Consider the following 20,703-nt stretch of genomic DNA (forward strand, 5'->3'; position numbering starts at 1 on the left):
CAATTTTTACAAGAGTTATACTTCAGTTTCCTCTGTCTTATTCTGTATGCAATGCAAAGCCTAACATTGAAAAACTTTAAACGCCTTAGACCATCTGGACTTCCTCTTTTGTGTGAATAGAGAAAAAAAATTGCACTACTTTTTTTTTGGGATGGTTGCTTTGTAATGCAATAACTGCACTAAATATAACCATATATCCACCAGACTACCACAGCGTGCTAGCGTGACCTGACACGCCTCTTCCCTCTATTTATCAAAAGAGACAGCAAATGAAAAAGTGAGACATTTCCTGCCTGATGCTGTATAGAATGCTTTCTATTTGAAAATAGATTTACAATGTTAAGTAAAATATGAATTAAACTAAATAAACATGACATTTTATGTACTTTTAATGGTGTAACTCATTTGTCTTTCATTGTCATTTACTGACCAATACCTATGAGCATTTATGTGTAGCAGGAAAGGACTGTCTGCCATAAGAATTAAGTGGATCTCCAACTGGATTAACAGAGTTTCAGTCAGGATTCAAAATTCATCACTGTACAAAAATACTGTGAAGGTTATGAATGATGTTCTTATGGCTGCTGACAGTGGAATCATCTATGAGCATCTGATACCAATGACATGCATTGGTTTGCATGAGCATGCAATATGTATTAAAGGTACTGTGCTGGAGTGGTTTGAAGCATACAGAATAATTCCAATTCGTTCATGTAAATAGTGTCATTTTCACACAGTAAAGTTAATTATGGAGTTCCACAAGGTTCTGTGCTGGGACCAATTCTATATGCATTATACATGCTTCCTTGGACAGTATTATTAGAAGGAACACCTTACATTTTCATTGCTATTCAGATGATACCCAGCTTTATCTATCCATAAAGTCAGATGAAACCTACCAGACATCAGGAATGTCTTAAAGACGAAGATGTGGACGACCTCTAAGTTAAGTTATTATACTGGCCTAAAAAAAATCTTAGAAACCTGGGCCCGTATCCCTAAAGATTCTGAGAATCCTCTCAGAGAGCTGCTAACTTAACCTAAAAATTCCTTGCCAGGAGTTTTAGCTTAGAAGTGATTCCAGAACATTTTCAGTGAACTCTGAGCAAGGAATGGATGGAAAATCCTATCTTAGTGAGGAGGTGTGGTTGGCCCCGTTGCTAGGTATGAGTCATCATTTCAAAAGCCGTGATTGGTTGATCCTACAAGTTTGATGGAAATGAGCTTTTGGTGATAATGAGCAAAGGATGTACCCTCAAATCAATAAACATAATTATACACTCTAATCTTATGCTGACTGTAATTGTAAATAATATTTCACATTCAAGAAAATATCTGGAAAATGAATAGTAAGCTGTAGGGGTTATAGCCTAACATTAGAATCTAAAATATGTGAAAACTTAAACTCATTACACCCTGTTCAAATAATGATTCGTGTCTTATTTGCTCATATTAATATCCTAGCTGACATATTTTGTACTTTCACTCCCATATGGACCCTGTTGAAAACAAGATGGCCTATCTCAAGGGGCTGTCCTTAATGAAGTAGAAATCACAACGTTACAAGTCCAGTGTGGTCTTAACGAGGGTAACACGGCTCAGCTTTTAGCAATGTCTGTGATTGCAGACCCAAGTCATCACTGCTGCATTGTTGCATTTTCCCGGATGCCAAATACCTCAGGGTTGTGATTACTTTCGTCTCCGGTGTAATAGTGTTGTGGCGTCGAGTTGGTGAAGTAATTGCATCTCTAAGGAGATCCACCACAAACATGATTCCTGCACGATCCAATCTGTAGCGTCTCAATAATTCCCTGTCATCCAGTGTTTGCAGGACATCTCTCCTGCCTCTTCTGTTGGCCATTTTGTGCAGCTGCTTAGGGGAACTCCTAAGCCACTAAAAGTCCTCTTCCCTGCTCTTAGCAGATCTCGCCTTAGGAGCCCTTTTAAGCGCTAGGAATCTTGAGGAATAGCTTTTATATTAACTGGGATTGTCGTGTCACTTTTAGGGGAAATTCTAAGAAAACGTCATGACTCTGAGAATTTTCTTAGAATTTGGCCGCTAGGAGCCACTTTTTGCACAAAGATTCTTTAGGGATACGGGCCCTGGTGTGTAACCAGGTACTTACCCTGGGTGGCATTTCCTGGCTTCTGGTAACACTGTGAGGAATCTTGGAGTCATTTTTTAATTTAAAGTCTTTGCCCTCAAATACAAGATCTTGAATAATCTATGAGGTATTTATCTTAAACACCTCATAGTGCCCCCAATAGAGCACCACACTCTCAGACTGCTGGCTTACTTGTGGTTCCAAGGATATTTAAAAGAAGAATGGGAGGCAGAGCCTTCAGCTTCCAGGCCCCTCTTCTGTAGAACAAGTCCCAGTTTGGACACCCTCTCTACTTTTAAGATTAGATTTAAAACTTTCCGTATTGATAAAGTTATAGTTGTTCATAGTTTCAAAAACAGAACTTTCTGCCTCTCTTTGTATTAGCAGAAATGATTGAACTTCAGTATTATGGTGTTATTATGACGTCCCACTACCACGTAATTGCCAGGTAATAGTTCGATATTCCTTCATTTTCAAATGTAAATTTTAAGAAATAGGGAGTTTTGCATTACTCTATCATTATTACTGCAATGTCCAAAAAGCCTGCCTCAACAGCTGGTGATTGGACTGCTAGGGCCTCTGCCCAACACACACTGCACCTGACCCCTATGGTGCCTCTTGAAGGTGGTGAGCCACATGGCATAGATAAACACATAAAGAGCTTTAAAGAGTTTTCCTATATAAAAGATATTGGGGTCAAAGAGTTTTTCTGGTTAAATAAAGGAATAAAAGGTTAAAGAATATAGGTGGGAAATGCCAAGAGGAAAACTAAAGGAGATATGAAGAGCTCTATAATTGGCATGTTGAAAGGAAACACTGCTCTTCTACTTGTGAAAACTCCACATTTCACGTGTAATTTAATGCAAAAAGAAAAAAGAAAAAAACAACTCAGTTTGACAGTTAAGAAGCTCAAATTTGCTGTATTCACATCATACATTTAAAACAGCTGTTTCCATTTTAATCAAATGATGTATCTGAAGCAAAGAAAACTGGTGTCACTTCTGGTAAAGGTTTCTTACATAGAAAACTCAAATTATGACTAAAAACACAGCACTTACTGCTCATCTACACTCACATCCTGCCTGTAATTTGGTGCATTGGGTATTTATACAGTACAGATCAGATCAGATTGGGGTCCTGCATACTGCTCCTGGTTCTGGCTTACAGACGCAAAACAAAGTTATCTTAAAATCCACCCACACTGATGAGAACCAGTGTGCTGACGACTTCGGCACCAGTTACTGTGTTTCTGCACGCACAGATGGGACCAAAACACAAAGACAAGGTGGGAAAGAACAAAATGTGTGAGAGTAACCTAGAGAGCAGATCCTGAGAGGGAGAAAAATAAACAGTTGGTGGGGTTTTCCCCTCCCCCTTCAGTTGATAAAGGTCATTTTAGGCAAAAATGGTCTCCTCGCGTCTCTTCTTGGTCAGGATGGTTCCAGGTTTATGCTGAGCATCTGGATGGTTAGCCAGCTCTGGAGGGCAGGTGGAGACGGGACTCTCGAGGATGGCCTGCTTCAGGTCGTAAAACACCGCCGAGTCCTCTTTAGTGAGGAAAGTCATGGCTACACCACTCTTACCAGCACGACCCGTACGACCAATACGATGGATGTAGTCTGCAAGAGGAGAAAGTGCAACAACGATTCAGTGAATCATTTAGTGATTCCTATGGCAAAAATTTAATTTCAGTCAATAAACAAACACTGCACACCAGATGAGGCCTCTTACCTTCGATGTTCTTTGCCATGTCGTAGTTAATGACCATGGAGACGTCCTGGATATCGATACCTCGCCCAGCAACGTCTGTGGCCACCAGGATATCTTTGGCTCCCGCCTTGAGATTGGAAAGCGCAAACTCTCTCTGCTCCTGGCCTTTGCCACCGTGCAGCGTGCAAGCATTGTACTACAAAGAAGAAGAGAAGGAGGACCAGTGGAGGTTAATCTTTGCTCAAAATATTTAGTATTTTAGGAAATCAGAAACCAAAATGAATTAAAATTAAACCTCCATCTGAGATTTATTGGCTTTCTTTTGTATTTTGGATAAAACTTCTGACAACAAACGGCAAAACTCAGCATTATGTCAGGATGCAACACTAGCACTGAACCCCAAGTACAGCTGAGGCTAATACTGTGCATTAAAAAGCTGTTGTTGCCTTTTAATGTATCTGGCTTTCCGAATTTTCATAACTTCTTCTTTATACTAAAACTGTGGGTTTTTTGAGTGATTAATATAATTTTAGTGCAACAAGACAATTTGTTCTGCTAGTAGGAAAACAAAAACTTCTAGGAATATTTCTCTTGTGACCTTAAACGTATCCGAGAATAATTTTAAGGCAATCAATGAAATATTTGTTGATATTTTATAGAAAATGTCCCCAGAAATTTCTACAGGCTGGCACAAACATCAAATGTCATTTATCTGTTTATCCATTAATTGATTTGGTGTATTATGAGTGGCAATGCTTCAGGTCTTTATCTGTAGGAAAATATTTAAAATCCAAAATGCTGTCTTTCACATATTTCCAAAATCATCCAGTGAGCTGGACTGGAGTCTTTCTCGGGCCTATTCTGATCCCCGGGCCTTATATTTGACACCCCTGACATGATTGTTACTTTTTTTACTCCAAAGCATGAAGCTTCTACCAAATCTCGACCCCAAATTGAGATCCATTGTGGTTCAGGTTACAGTGACTTACCCCCATCTTCTCCAGTGACTTGGCCAGCACGTCGCAACCCTTCTTCTGGTTGACAAAGATGATAATCGGAGGCTCGAAGCCGTGCGACAAAACCTCCAGCAGCTTCTTCCTGCAAGGGCACATTATACAAAACATTTAGAATCTTGATGCAAGTGAAATTTTTGGTGTTTAAAATTAATGCTTGCATCCGTCTCACCTCTTCTCTCCCTCCGACATAAGCAGGACCTTCTGTTCGACTCTCTCGTGAGGCTTTCCAGCAGACCCGATGTACACCACAGCAGGACGTCTCAGGTAGCTCCTGGCCAGTCTCTCCACAGCGGGAGGCATGGTAGCTGTGAACATGACCGTCTGTACGGTGCAATCAGACACACAATCAGTGAAAACACTCAACAGATAATCATGTGGTACCTTCAGAAGATTCCAACTGCTAAAGAAAGACCTACTTGTCTGTATTTTTGTTTCCCGGATTCAAAGTTCATCGTCATTTTCTCAGGGTCCTCCGCCTCTTCGGTGTCTGGCTTCTGATTGGTCACCGGGATGTATTCCAGAATCTTTTGGACGTCGGGCTCGAAGCCCATGTCAATCATACGATCGGCCTCATCGAGGACCACGTAGGTGCAGCGGCTCAGTACCAGGTAGCGGTTCTCCAACACGTCAATCAGACGGCCGGGCGTGGCAATAACGATCTGTTAGACGATGTAAACAAATATGACGCTGGTGAACAGATGATTTTCAAGTAGAATCCTCACCTTATGGATAAAAAGCCAGGATGGACTTCCTGCCAAAAAACACAGTGTAAAGTCTGTGTGTATTTAAGCTGCTAAGCTACCAGCGTCTGAGAATGAGCCATGTGGACTGTTTGTACCACCATCTGTACCGCTTCCCTCTTTCTTTACTCACATAATATACACACTGACAGAAGCACTACACATCACAAACACACACAAAACATACAGACGATTTTCAGAAAAAACATCAATAGATGCTCTATGCCATAGACATGAAACTGATGCAGTTTTACCATTCAAACAATGACAAATCCCATGATACTGATGCTCAAAATTAGTTATAGAAACAAAGTATGAAATAAACTTGGAAGCCTGGAAATTATAAGAGCAAGAAAAAAAAATTGCCAATATGGAGCCCAATCATGAAAGCACAATTCTTTATGCCTTCATCAAATTTATTACAGATATTCATGGCTCGGTGAGTTAGCCCACAACTCTCTGCGCTTTTTAATTTATTTACAATTTGGCAAATGTGCACAATTTACATCCTGCTCAATTTGTTCAGCAGCATCTTTCAGTCCATGTTTTGAATGTGCACAAAATTATCAAGAAGCATGTGTGTATTATATCCGTGTTCTCCCATTAAGCTCTTAATGTGGGAGACTGTAAATAAAGATTGGAAACATTCTACTATAAACAGAGTGAATCAGGAGTGTAAGCATCCACGCACATTAAATAAACTTGGCTGCAGGCTGACAGCAGCCAAGTCTGCAAGAAAGCTGCCAAATTTAAGAGCTAGTGGCAAACAAGACAAGCAGTTTGGATTCTTTATTCGGTAACGCTGCTTCTGTTTAACACAAGCAGTGGATTGGAGCTTTCATTCTCTTTTAAGCTTGTTGTTCAGGTGGTTTGATAAAAGACCTTTTTTGTTTTTCTGGGGGGGGTTTACCTCTGAAGGTTCTGGTTAAGGTTACAGTGAGTGTTGCTGAAGAAACGTCTCTCACTTCACCTGGACTTCAATTTCCTGGTTGAAATATCACCTCTGTGTGTGTGTGTGTGTGTGTGTGTGTGTGTGTGTGTGTGTGTGTGTGTGTGTGTGTGTGTGTGTGTCAAGAGACTAGAGCCTACAGCTCCTCCATAAACTACACCTGTGATGAGATTGTTACTGCTCTGCAAATGCAACAGTAGTCCTGCACCATCTTCGCCTTTCTGCTGAGTTTATTTCAGTAGCCTCATGGGCTTCTTTTGATGTAAAAATACTGACAGCAAACAAAAACTACTAAAAACTACTTGTTAGTGAGGCTTCAGTTTGCTTCACAGGCAGAAACACTTTTTTTTTTTCTTTCTAAAATTAGCCCTCTCCGTTTTACCTCACAACCCATCCTGAGTCGAAAGCCTTGGTCCTCTCTGGAGATTCCTCCGATCACAGCCACAGTTCGGATGCCGAGCGGTTTACCAAACTTTATGGTTTCTTCCTCGATCTGCTGCGCCAACTCACGAGTCGGAGCTAAGATCACAGCATAAGGACCCTGGTCTGAGTCTTCGATCCTGCATCCAGTCATACAGAGAGCAAAGGATCATAAGAGATAGTAGAGGCACAGTAAGACAGTCCAAATGCAGAGTTATTATTTCTGAAATTGCTGAAGATTATTGGATCTTAGACACGTTACCTGTCGATTTTTGGCAGGGTGGTGATCCAGACCAGCAGTGGAATCAAGAAAGCAGCAGTTTTACCGCTACCGGTCTCAGCCACACCAATAATGTCACGGTTCTGTAAACCAATGGGAATGGCCTGCCTCTGAATCGGCGTCGGATCCTGGAGAGAAAAAAATTAATAAAAAATTCCTTAGTGGAGACTGAATTGAACACAGTGAAAAACAGTGAACAGCTACAAAATAATTTAAAAAAGAAAAATTACAAAACACAGAACCAGATAAGTTGAACCCTAGCTGACCTTATAGCCGCATTTGTCGATGACCTCCAGAATATGTGCAGGCAGCGGGTACTCCTTCCAGTTCCTGATGGGATTTGGGATTTTTCCTCCCTTGGTGGTGATGCTATAATCCTCTCTGAAGATTCGCCAGTCTCTGTCTGTCATCTCGTCCAGCTTCTTTTGAGACCAGTGTCTGTCATCCCAGCGCTGCTTGGCCTCCTTCTTACGCATCTTCTTCAGTCTTGTCCTGAAGCGAGGTAAAACAAAGATTAGATGTGGGGTGGGCGGAAGCTGAAGGTGAAACTATGGATACAGGATCATTTTCCATTATAGATACTCCACTGTACTCACTCTTCCTGCTCCTTCTCTTCCAGCGTGCGCCTTTTCTCCATCAGGTCACCATAGAAACGCGACTGCTCCCTTTTCTGCTGCTTTAAGTCGATGCCGGCGATGAAGCCTCGTCCGTACAGCTGCACCTGATGCTTCTCTTTGTAACTGCAAAGACCGATCACGAGAGTTTAGCGAGGGAACGCAAAGACCTAATCTGTGGATATATTTTGTGCTCACGATCCACTCACATCGGGTTGTAGTCGACCGAAGTGTCTTCAGAAGCATCCCATTCAAACACAAATTTCCTGTCGTTCAGGTGGCGAGTCCGTCGCCGTTTTTTGATCCCACCAAGATAACGCTCCTGTGAATAATTTGTGGACATCGGTTTAAATTCTGCTTTTCCAGTTTCCCTAGGAATTTTCAAGCCCCTCAAAATAATAAGTGGAAGTTTTGTTTGTTAGTCTACACACAATAAAGTTTCTGTCAGCCCAATCTGTACACAACTGTAATTTTAACTCTTTCTCATGCAATTAACCTTGATAGCCTGGAGTTCTTTGCCTTTATCTTTCTCCTCTCTGAGCTTCTGTCGCTCATCATCATCTTCATTGCCGTTGTTCTCTCGTTCCATTCGCTCCCTACGCTCCCGCCTCTCCCTTTCCTGAGGGTCCTCTGTAACAAAGAATCACGGTGGTTATCGACACGTTAATATCCTGTAATTAAATGCAAACTGTTTCAGGTTAGAGGCTGAAACACACCCAGCATTTTTCTCCCTATGTCCTGAAACGTCCTTCTCTTCTTTCTCTCCTCTTCAATCATCCTCCTTCTCTCTTCAGTCTCTTGCTCTCTGCGCTTCAAAGCTTCGGCTTCTCGCTCTGCTTTTGACAGGAACTTGGGCTGAAAAACACAAAGCAAAAGAAATAATATTAATTTAGAGAAAATATAATCTTAAATTGAAAAGTTAATCTCCCAGATGAAGAGCAATTCACAAAACATGAATGCAGAAAGAAAAAAAAAAAAACTAGTTCAGGACTAGTTCACCCCGTGCAGGGCATACTTTTTGGTTCCCCACTCTGGAGTCCGGAAGGAGCTCAAGCAAGAGTGCTTGGTAGCTGGCCCTTAGCCCACAGGACTCAGTCGGGAACAGCATGAAGAGGAGACATTGGCATGCCAACACCTGCAGTGCCGTAGGGGTCGGATGCAATATGTGTTGGCCTGGATTTAAGTGGAACCAGTTTCCTAAAGAGGAGTTGACTGTGCTACAATCTGGAGTCGCCTTCAGTGACAGGAGGTGGGCAGGCATGGGTATAATGTTAGGGTTATTCATGGTGGACACAAGTGTTGCTTCCCAACATCTTTGGGTTGGGAAACTGGTTCTGACTGCTATTTAGGCTTACAACAGTTCAGAGTATCCAGCCTTACAGGAGTCACTGTGTGGTGTGCTGGACGCTTAGCCTGGGAACCATCTTGGTGTTCCCATGGATGAGCTGGAAGGAGGTGGGTGGGAATAGGGAGATCTGGCCATCTTTGCTTAAGACTTCTGCCCATGTGCCCTGGCCCCAGAAAAGCTTTAGAAAATGGACAAACTGACAGACGGATGGATGTTCTCACCTTTGCTTCAGCTTCCTCCTCTGCCTTCTTCTTGGCCAGAAGCTCCTCCAAAGACAGCGGCTGGACCTGAACAACAGCACATGTCAAACACCCAAAATAATAACCGAAGTGGCAGTTCAAATTTACACAAACACTAAACCAGACTTTTACCTTTTCCTTCTTCTTTTTTTCATCCTCCTCATCTTCTCCTTTTATATCCTTCTCTTTCTTTATCTTGGCATCCTTTGATCTTGGAGAAGCGCTTCTATAGATGACAAAAATGTAAATACGACAAAACAGAAATTTAGCTGAAGTGCTAACTGTAGCAAAATCCAAACGTCTGGATGTTTGGTAAGAGTTTAGTTAACAAGTGAGAAAGTGCAGCTGAGAACTGACTTCTGAGAAGAAAGGTGACTTAAAGGGAGAGGAGGTAAAACTGCTTCTTTCAGACATAGGATGAACTTCAGGTGGTTTGATAAAAGACCTTTTTATTTGGATTGAGGCTTATTTATGAGAAAAAAACCCTCACTGCTAACAGATGGCCTTATCGGCATTTTCTAATATGAGGCAACAGTAATGTCAGTGCCAAAAATACTGTGCACTGAAAATATTGTCACTTAAATTGGGTTTAATTCCTTTGAATATCAAATTTTTGTTAATGTGAAAAATATTGGCGTGTTATTCAGGCAAACACGGATTATGAAATAATTATGACTAAAAATCTCCTTTGCCACCTTTGACCGAAGAAGCTTAATCAGTGTCACATACCTGGATCTCCTGCTGCGATCTTTATCGCGCCGATGGCTGTCTCTGTCCTTACGGCTCCTGTCTCTGTCCTTATCTCTATCTCGGTCCTTGTCTCTGTCCTTGTCTTTCATGCGTCGATCTCTATCGTAATGACACAAAATCACACAGACACAAAAAAGCTTAAGGGAAAGATAACACAAGTACGCAGTAAGATTAATAGCTAGAAGTCAGTCTGGTGTTCCTGATGGGTTCTTTTTGTGCAGCGGTTACCTTTCGGGAGATTTAGAGCGGTTTCGTTCACGGGAACGATGGCGCTTGCGGGAAGGTGAGACTTTACGATCTCTGTCTCGCGAACGGCTGCGTTTCCTCTCTCGGTCTTTGGTCCCCGAAGAGTCTGCATCTTTCTTGTCTGTGGAGTCAGCTGCCATCTGCACAAAGACCAGACATTAAACTCTGCTTTCATTGCATTTACAAAAGTGAAAACTGTTATCACACCACAGTGGCAGGACATATATTAATATTACATTATATTTGCTTTATGTACAATGAGTACAGATCATGCGTTTGCCAGCTGTTACTGTTTATATATTGCTGTGTACGCATCTCCAAATCCAGTTTTTCTTTTCACCTCTAATTGAATTACGCTCGAGTTCAGTTGACTAAATTTGAGAAAAATTCCTAGCCTGGCCAACCTTGATTTCCCTGAAGAAATATTTCAGGGTGATGATACACTTCTTAAGAGACAAGCTGTCAAATTAAAGCTTTCTAGTGTTAGTTTGCTCATAAGACTATTTTTGCGATAAAGCTAGGGATATTTTCGAGCCTATTTAGAGTTTTCGGTGGAGTCATTTTCAAATGGCTTTATCTGGACAACTACTTAAGCAATGTCATTTCAATATTTTAGGCCAAATATCTGTTTCTATTACTTGAAGAAAGTGAGAGTCTCTGGTTCAGACAATATTGAAATTGTGAAACATATTTACATTATTCATGCCATATATCTTATCAATAGCAAAAGACGAAGTAAAAAGGGTAGCCTGATGATCAGAGTGATGATGTTTTGTTTTGTTTCTGATCATGCAAGGAAGGGTGTTGCAACCTTTGTCCGTTTGTATATTTAGCTTAATCCTTTGGTCTAATTTTTCTGTCTGTAATTTTGATAATTTTTTAATGGCTGACAATTTTGAACTCAATCAAATTGTGAAATACGAAAAGAGAAAGCACATGAAAACAATAGCAATACAGAAATAACATATGTTTTGTGGATGCATAAGTTTCTTATGCCCTAAAAACGGGTATCAGGATGTGCCCCAAAAAGTGAAGACAGCTGTTATTCCTCAACACTCTCCGATAGAAAACGCGATTAAACTCTTAGAGCAACAAATAACGACACATTTTTTTGTGCGGACAGAAATTACAAACCAATAACGAAAATGACTAACTTGTTAAACGAGAAGAGAAACTGAATTACCTTCCTATCCTCTGCAAAATAAATGCAGCAAGCTAGCTAGCCTCTTACGTTAGCTAGCAAAAAGGCTAACTATCTCCAGGAAAGCTGCTCAAAAGAGCTCCGGTTAAACCAAATTAAAATCAGCTAATCGCAGGTAGGACAGCGCAGTCAGAGTCTATGATACTTAAAAATATTTAGAGCTTACCTCAATCACTTGTCAACAAAACAGTTACGGTTTATCTACGCTTCAAGAAGACGCCATGTCGCCCGCAACGCGAACTGGAGCACGCCAGGAATTGTGGGGGCTGTAGTACTGGCTGTTACGAAACAGTGGAAACTAGCGGCTAAAAGGCAACGTTTGAAACTACATTTCCCTCCCAAAAAAGTAAGCTTACGCCAGGGCCCTCAATGTTTAGCATACAGACGCCTAAATGCCTGAACAAAATTACTTTCTCTATTATGTTGTATTTTTGTCATTTTGGGCACGAGGTGGCGATAGGGTTACGAGTTACCACGATAGATAGAAACTACAGGTCTGCAAAAAAATGTTTTTTTCAACTGCATGGGATATTTTCGGTAAATTTTATGTTTTTTAGGGTGCTGAATCCAAAACTGTTCTCCATTTCCCTCCATTCATCAGCTGACCCTTCTCACCCTGGACACAGTCTGGGCAGGAGGCTCCGGTCCATTCGTACCAGAACCTCTCGCCATAAGAACAGTTTCTTCCCCTCTACTGTTGGACTCATGAACAATAACCATATGACTGTTCGCACGACTAACACATGACCTTACACTGTGTTCACAGCATCATTCCAATTTTGCACTGATCACCACCTGCATTCATGTATATATCTATCTACTTAGCACTTTTAATTTTAATTTTTATGTTTATTTAAGCGTTGTCTGACAGTATGTTTTTGCACTAAGTACCGCAGCAATTTCCTAATGTTGTAAACCTGCTCAACATTTGGCAATAAAACCCTTTCTGATTCTGATTCTGATCAAGTACTTTTTTTGCAAAACATGTGGAGTTTACATTTTTTTAAAAATCAATATTTTTTTTGCAATTAACTATGCATAATTTTTCTGAGATTTCTGAGATAATTTCGCTATGAACAAAACAAAGCTGTTGGGACATGCTTTATTGGGACGTGTTTTTTTGACACAAGTATAGGGGTTACCGGATTTCAGTTTAAAATTGGAAATTGTGCATTTAATTAAACTAAAAACACAAGTTTTGCGAGAAAATCTGACGAGATGGAATATTTTCCTAGTTTCAGTGAGTAAAAATCTATAAGAACCAGTCAATATATCCTATTTTGGTTGCAGACCTTTGGAATCTATCTATCTAAGCTATTTCACACAGTACTGAAAGATATTTTCAATTCTGTGGGATGTCTTCTTGGCCTGTTATTGCCTGATAAAACCCTAAATGCTATGCAGACCTGCTGATATGATGAAACAGTGTTGTCTGCTGAGCAGCACTTAGAGCGGCTATCCTTTGCAGCAGATTAAAATTCAAGAAGTGCTGTTCTGTTAGTGCCAAAGCTAGAATATGTTCTTCCCTGTAATCATAGCCATTCTTTCTTTGTGTGTGTATGCATGTGTCTTATGATGAAAGACATTTTAGATGGTGCTTTGCTTGACTACAGTCTGGATTGGCTGGATGCTGATTCATATTCTGGACGTGGATTTTCTTCCAAGACGAGATCAAAAGAGATTTATGGAGCCCTTCTGCAGTTGAACAGTTTCAGTAGGAACAGATCAAAGATGATGGTTTAAAAATAAGAAAGAAAGAAAACACACACACACACACACACACACACACACACACACACACACACACACACACACACACACACACACACACACACACACACACACACACACACTACAGGAGGAGAAAAGAAAACAATAGACTGGTAAGACAGTAACAGGTTTTATTCACTGACCTTCTATTCATTTAGAACAGTTTGTGCTTCTTGCTGGTTTGCTTTTTTTCGACGAGTCTAAACTGAGCTGTAACAACAACTTGTATCAGTGTCTGAGGATGTAAGTTGCACGTAAGTCCATCCATTAAGAGTACAATGGCCTGAAACCCCTGAACATAAAAAACAAGGGTTAATGTTGTTAATTCCAGCTTGACTCTTTCAGCTATGACAAAAATGCCTGCTGAGGATTAGGTCCAATTTTTAAAATCTCTGCTAATCTTTTCACTTCCTTTTCCTGTTGCATTAAAGACTAACATAATGTATATTTTATGGTTTAGAGCCTCTGAACCCAGAGTCTACGTCAGCACACAGGTAAGCTGATGTATCTCACAAAACAGATGGGGTAAAGCAGTCTTGTCTTGTTTGATAGCCATGTAGGTAACATAAAGACAGTCAGGCTAAGCAAACAAATCAAGAAGACCTTTTTGTTCCATTAAGGTGGAAAAAGAACTGCATAAAGCAAGGTCAGCCTGAGGTACTGAAAAAAATCAATAAGCAAATAAATAAAATAAACATGGAAAAACGCAAAACAGTGCCCATTTATTACATGCATATAGTAGCAACAGCAAGAGCTCCAACACACATGAAAAATTATCTTATAAAGCTGAAAACAGGCCCAACACCAAGTATGCACTGTGTCCAAGAAAGACATCTGATTGTGATGCTGGTGGTCATGAAATTTGTACTTTCTTTACAAAAAAAAAAAATTCTCCTGTGATATTCAGGAATGACAACAGTTTATAAGTTTTTAGATGTAAAATTATCAGAATATAGCAGAATTTGCATTAATCTTATATAATATTAGGTTCTGAACATGGGTTTATAAGTGTATGTGTTTTTATGGATTCACAATCAAATGTTATATGTTAACAATCTCAATAAAATAATGAGTCATAAAACTGCACAAATCAATTTTGGCATTTGTAAGCACTGACATGCAGCCTTTCATTTCTAACGTGTCACACTTTAGGACATAATTAAAAATCATCCTGTCCTTTTTGGGTTTTAAAATAATTCAAATAGAACCTGAGAAGAAACACACACACATATGATGCCGTGTCTTTCTTTACTCGGCAAAAACTGAGCCAAAATGCAGAAGCAGTGTGTTATTAAGTAGCATGTAAAATCACTGTTAGCAGTAAAATTATTATTTTTTGTTTGATTTTATCGGTCTCTCACATCATTGTGGATGAATATCCGCCCGCTCATCTTTACAGCGTTGCTTCAGTTCATCGAGGTTTGTTGGCATTTATTTGTACAGAGCTCTTTAAAGGCCAACATCTCAGTCAGGTTCAGTTCTGAACCATTCCGCTCCTTGATGCTTTTCTTTTGACAGCCTTTCTGATGTAGATTTGCTGCTGAGCGTAGTGCATTGTCCTCTTGCACCAGCCAGTTTGTGATCAGCTTTAGCCATCAGACAGATGGCCTCACATTTAACTTTAGAATATTTTGGTACACAGAGGAATTCATGATCGATTCAATGATTGAAAAAAACAGGTGGGCTTGGTTTTACATGGCTTTATGGCCACTTTGATCTCATCTATCCAAAGAACATTGTTCCAGAAGTCTTGTAGTTTGTTCAGATTCCACTTTGCAAACATTTGTGCTGTTGTGCTGTGTTGACATGTTCTTTTTAGGGATAAGGGGCTTTCTCTTGGTGACCCTTCCAAACAAACTATACTTATTCAGTCTTTTTATAACATACAGTATAGGCCTTTAAAATTTGACAGCTCTTGGGTTTTTCTTTGCAGTTTCTCTAAACTTTGTTTGGCCTGACAGGATGTTTGGCAACTGTCTTGAATGTCCACCGGTGAATAATTGTTCTCACTGTAGAATGATGGAGTTCAAATTGTTTGGAAATGGCCTTGTATATCGCTTCCAAGATTGATGGGCGGTAACAGTTGCTTCTCTGAGATCACTGATTATATCTTTCCTCCTTGGCGCTGTGTTAACACACACCTGAAAGCTCCAGATCAGCAAACTGCCAAAACAAACTGGTTTTATGGAGACGCTCACACTGGCTAATAATCAGTTAATCAAGTGTATTTGATTAGCAGCACCTGGCTGCTTCTTACCCTCCTAATTTCAGTAGAAGCAGTGAGGGGAGTCCTTAGATTTTTGCACACTGCTTCTGCATTTGCCTTCAGTTTTTTTTTTAAATAAACAGTAACACAATGCAATATGTGAAGGTTTGTAGTTCACCTGATTTTGTGTTTACACACTTTTTAAACCTGCTGCCAATTTTTTTTTTATTATTCTCCAATATGTAAAAGCTTAGAAGTGACAGAGGGAGTACTTTCTTTTTAACATGAGTACACATCACTGTTACGCATATACAAATGCACACTGGTTTTCTTCATCTTGACTACACCATGTTTGCCATCAGGAGCTTGACTTCTGTACAACAGCCCCACTGAGCGCTGCACAGAGTAAAGATTCAGCACAACAGATGAACCTAAAAAAAACAAATCCACTCTCTATTATTTTCCTAACGAGCAGCAGTTTTGTTTTTGACGCTTCTGCTGTAAAGAGGCAGAGGAGACGAGCAGTGACAAGAGGTGGGAAGATGAAGAGATGAAGAGACGTGACATGAGATGAATAAATGCCTGCACAAGAAACAGATGAAGGGCAGAGACGATGAGAATGTGAAGAATTACAGTAACTGGAAAACAATTACCCTTTTTGGATATTTCTATGACCAAAAGTCTTTAAAAAATGTGTGTTTTACAACCACTTAATCATTCTTTAAGTGAGGAAGGTGAATTGCTTTCGACCAGCATTGTGTAACGTTGACTGTTACTCAGTTCTAATCACAAGCAGCTGATGATTGATGATGGTTAAAGTTAGGCTTTGATTGAGAAAGGAATCAATACCAGAGTAGTGACACTGTTCAGGCCATTGTTTTACGATCTGACATTGAAATAGCTCTGCCGATCAGTGATTATTATCACTTTTGAAGCCCTGGAAACAGGCTTCTGTCACATGATTGGATGAAACATCATCTCGTATATTTCTCCCAACTCCTAACTAAAGTCAACCCCCATCCCAGGCACCTCATGTGCCCCAGCCTCAGCTCCCTTCCCCCCATATTCCCCAATGCCAGACGCAGTTGTCTAATTAAAGTGCTAGAAGAGCATTCACTCATGACATGCCCTAAGGGTGTGCCAAACGGGGCATGTATGCAGGAAGAGGGATAGAACTGGTGAAGGTGAGCAGCATCAGTGAAAGGGTTATATAAAGGGGGAGTGCAAAGGACATAGCAGGGAGGTTATTTACCCCAAGCAGGGACACAATAAGTCTTATCATTCCAGCAGATGAGTTGAGTGCTGTCAGTGTGAACCTCGCTCACCTTTCTGCTCTTGGGAAGCAGAGCAGACACGCTAAACTGCTTAGTATACACAGCACACCCTGACACACATTCATACACCAGTTCACATGTGCATGATTACGCATGGCTGCCCGAAGCTGCAGATAATTTGCCCACAGATACACATACGAACTTAAAATTGCCCCATATGGGTATAATTGATAGTGCCCCAATGACATCTATCCCATATTTATCGAGCGCTGTATTTGATTTTCAGTTTGTTGTGCACTGCATGTAAATGCTAAAACAGCGTAATGTGGTTAATATTAAAAAGAATGAATCCTCAGGGTTTAAGGCTACAGAGGCTGTGCTGCGTGCTGTCTAGTGATGTTTGTATGCCTCATTAAATAGCCAGAAGCTCACTGACAAACAGGCCGAGAGCTGCGTGAAGCCATCACATCAGAACAGCTCTGGACTCAAAATCAGACACACAGAGATGGACTGATTGCATGAAGCATTACAAAGTCCTGCACAATCAGAAAAAAATCCGCTCTGATTTTTCTCATGTTTGCAGCTGTGCCAGGACTGCTAGTTTGTTCTTTTATTCAGAGAAGAGATGACAGATATAAACATATATGTGATAGGAATTTGGAAGGCTCACAAACTGTGGTTGACAAAGGATAACCAAGATACTAAGTACTTGTTTTAAGTTCATTTCTGTTCTGGCAAATATATGTGTCTAGACCCAGGTGGTAGGCAAAGACTTATTTATCCCTATGATCTGTTGATTTGTTAACTTTTGCTGCAAGTGGTTTTCATCTTCCCAAGTATCAAACTATTGCTTACAGTTCATGGATTATGCAGATATAGCAGTGTGCTAGTTTGAAAAAGAGGGTCGCTCATGTAGGACAGTCGTTCCTCTGCTCCTCATCCAGCTGAGCCTTCGACTGCAACCCCATTTTCCATCCTGAGACAGGAATTACGAGACCGTCAGAGCAGCTGTGGCAAAGCTCACTGCACAGAGAGAACGTAACCTACATGTCAGTGTGCAGATAGCTCATCAGCAATCAGACAGCATAGCTTTGCCAACCCATATTCTCTCCTCAGCTTCCTTTTCTGCTGCTGCTGTGCAAGATGTATGCAATAGTTTGTGTGTGTGTGTGAACCTGCAACACGTGTGTGTTTCGTGTGGGTCTGCACTGCCATGTCTGATAGATGATGTGCTTGTGTAGTAATGAGACGCTCTGCACAAGCGACCATTTTCTCCAGCTCCTCAAGAGGGTTTCAGATGGCAGCGCTCTTCCCTCAGTCATCCTCCCTCTGGATCCCGATCCCGGTCCTAGGCAGTCTCACCGTCTGTGCTGCAGGCTCCTATCCATCATGAGAGGAAGGGACAAATGTCTAGACTGCACAGATTACTTGCTGCTGACCTGTTCATTAGTTTACATCAAATATGTCAGTGCCACATGTGCCTCTTCTGGGCTGCACAAATCTGTTTTCCAAGCAGGGATTGTTTTTCAGAAGCTGGCATAGAAGATGGAGTTAATTTGATCAATAAATCAGCTTCTTTTTTTTTTTGCTTTTATCCACTGCCAAGTAAAAAGAAATTAAAACTTCAATATCCTGGGACTAGAGTAGCTTTGCATGAGCCCTACCGAAAATATTTGTTTTTCTACTTTAAACAACTTCTCAGTTCATCTTTTATCTAAAGCGTAGACTGTATTATATGAAGGACACAACCACCATACCTTCGTCATCGGATTTTAAAGTTTCAGTTTTAGTATTTAGATTTCTATCATTTTGGGGTTTTTTGGAGCCAAAAGTTATCATTTGCATATCATTTGCAGAGCGTTGAACACAAAATTGTAAGATAAGACTATAGCGAGCTTGGAGCCAGTTTCAAGTGGCCATTAGATGAACTGCAGTTTATGGAAACTATGTCGCCTTTTGTTGAGAGTCTACAGAGTCTCTGATCCTTTCCCTTGAAATCCCGTTCTATAAAAACTTATTTCTCTCTGATTGGTCACCTTCTGGAAGCCTACTAAGGTACAGCTGCACCACATGTCTTCATGGTAAAGTTTTTGCTCACATGGGTTATTTCACATTATTTACGCCATTATATCTAAAATTTTTACATTAATATACAAGCTACAACGTTCATATTTTATGTGTCAACTGAGCACGACTCAACAGATAATCAACTATAAGTCCTTTCTATGTGTTTACAACAAATGCTTTATATCTGTTACTATATAGCTTTTATATGGCTTTATTTCTAGTCTAGCTTCATATTTCACAGTCAGACATGAAAGTATGATCAAAGTTATACACAAGATTCCCTGTAGGTCTATTCACATACTTGTTCAATTATCATTTTAATGGCAGTCTGCAGTATAACCAGCTCAGGAGTTACATTTCGCAATCCACAAAGGTGCAGTATTTGTCAAAAGACCACATGCCTGCCGTGACTGTGATCTTAAAGAATAATCATGCCTTCGAGCAACCTGCCATGGATGACAGGCTGAGTACGCTTTTGTCAGACCGTTATCTGATTTGCGGAGACATGTAATGTACATGGGCAAATTTTTTGATAAATGTGCTGAAGAAAAACAGAGAGACAGAAACTGTAGGAAAAGATAAGAGAAGGGAGTGTCGTAGGGAGACAGGCTGGCTGGCAGCCCTGTTTATCCAAAAGATGATCAGACCGCTATTCCATTTCTTGTTGTAGAAAATCAATGTTGGAGGAGCCAAGAGATGAAATTTATCTGAAGCTGCCGGTGCAGAGAATATTCCCACAATTGCCTTGACTGTACTGGATAAGTTAATGCTGTATCCTGTGTGTGATAGCTCAGGCATTGCAAACATTCAGACCTTTCATCCATGTCCTATCATCAGTGGGAGAGCAGGACGCAGCCAAGGAGATTCTGATAAGGGCCAATATCAGCCGGGCGAAAGACAAAGCAAATTTAGAGGTGGAGGTCACGGAGGATGGTTTGTGTAAACAAGGAAAGGCAAAAGAAATGGAAACCACTGAAATAGCAGGGGGCTAATTTATTTAAGAAATGACTCCATTTAAAAAAGTTTAACCTTATAGCAGAAACACCACAGCATCATGCTAGCAAATAGGTTCAAGCTTATCCTGGTTATTTGCTTCCTAAGAGACCATTTACTCATTACTAAATAAAAAGTGGCAAAGCTTAAGATTTTTCAGCTAACTGAATAGATGTTCTCTTGCTAGCTTGTTAATACAGACTGTGGTCAAAACAAAACGTGACAGTCGTTTATTTACGTTTATTTAGCCTATCTGTGTTTCCAGTTCCCCACTATCCCCCAGTTCAATATGCAGTTAACGCATTAAAACTCCTGTTGTGCTGAAGGTAAAGAGCTGTTTTAGGTTTAAACACTGCATGTGTTATCAAGTTGTTGTTGTTGTTTTAAGACTTGAAAACATATAATCTATAATCACAAAACCCCCACACCACCCAGTTGACCTCAAGGAGTGGTTCTCTGTGTTTAGGCTTATTATTCATGGCCTGTGCTGGGGAACAGAAGACCTCTAGTGGCTTTCTACAACAGCCAGTGTCATCAGTGCATATAGAGTTGTTTTTTAGGTTCGCATTAAGTGCTACAGACTTGCTAACATGGTTACCTGTGCACCTAGGAGCGATCTTAAAATCGGGTACATTTCAGGTATATAAAAAAAAAGATTAACCACCCTCCCCGTTTCCATGTTGTTTATTTTAAATTCTGACTGATCTGAATGTTGCCATAGAGTGAGCAACATTTTTCCAGTCTTCTGTTGTGTTGGTTTGGTGAACAAGACGGC

General features: G+C 40.5%; 1 protein-coding gene across 1 annotated transcript; it reads right to left on the bottom strand.

Annotated features, from left to right (window-relative positions):
- Window positions 1-3,009: 3,009 nt before the first annotated feature.
- ddx23 (DEAD (Asp-Glu-Ala-Asp) box polypeptide 23) lies at window positions 3,010-11,941 on the bottom strand. The gene is made up of 17 exons (XM_080898239.1): window positions 11,785-11,941; window positions 10,400-10,557; window positions 10,151-10,270; window positions 9,554-9,647; window positions 9,404-9,469; window positions 8,551-8,689; window positions 8,331-8,464; window positions 8,044-8,156; window positions 7,817-7,960; window positions 7,487-7,712; window positions 7,203-7,348; window positions 6,903-7,080; window positions 5,248-5,490; window positions 5,001-5,152; window positions 4,805-4,913; window positions 3,837-4,011; window positions 3,010-3,724 (listed from the first exon to the last, which is right to left on the bottom strand). Exons 2-17 carry the CDS (start codon window positions 10,555-10,557, stop codon window positions 3,501-3,503), a joined length of 2,421 nt encoding a protein of 806 aa, XP_080754365.1. The 5' UTR covers window positions 11,785-11,941; the 3' UTR covers window positions 3,010-3,500.
- Between the last annotated feature and the right edge of the window lie 8,762 nt (window positions 11,942-20,703).

The sequence above is a fragment of the Rhamphochromis sp. 'chilingali' genome (assembly GCF_963969265.1).
Source record: "Rhamphochromis sp. 'chilingali' genome assembly, chromosome: 12".
Lineage (NCBI taxonomy): Eukaryota > Metazoa > Chordata > Actinopteri > Cichliformes > Cichlidae > Rhamphochromis > Rhamphochromis sp. 'chilingali'.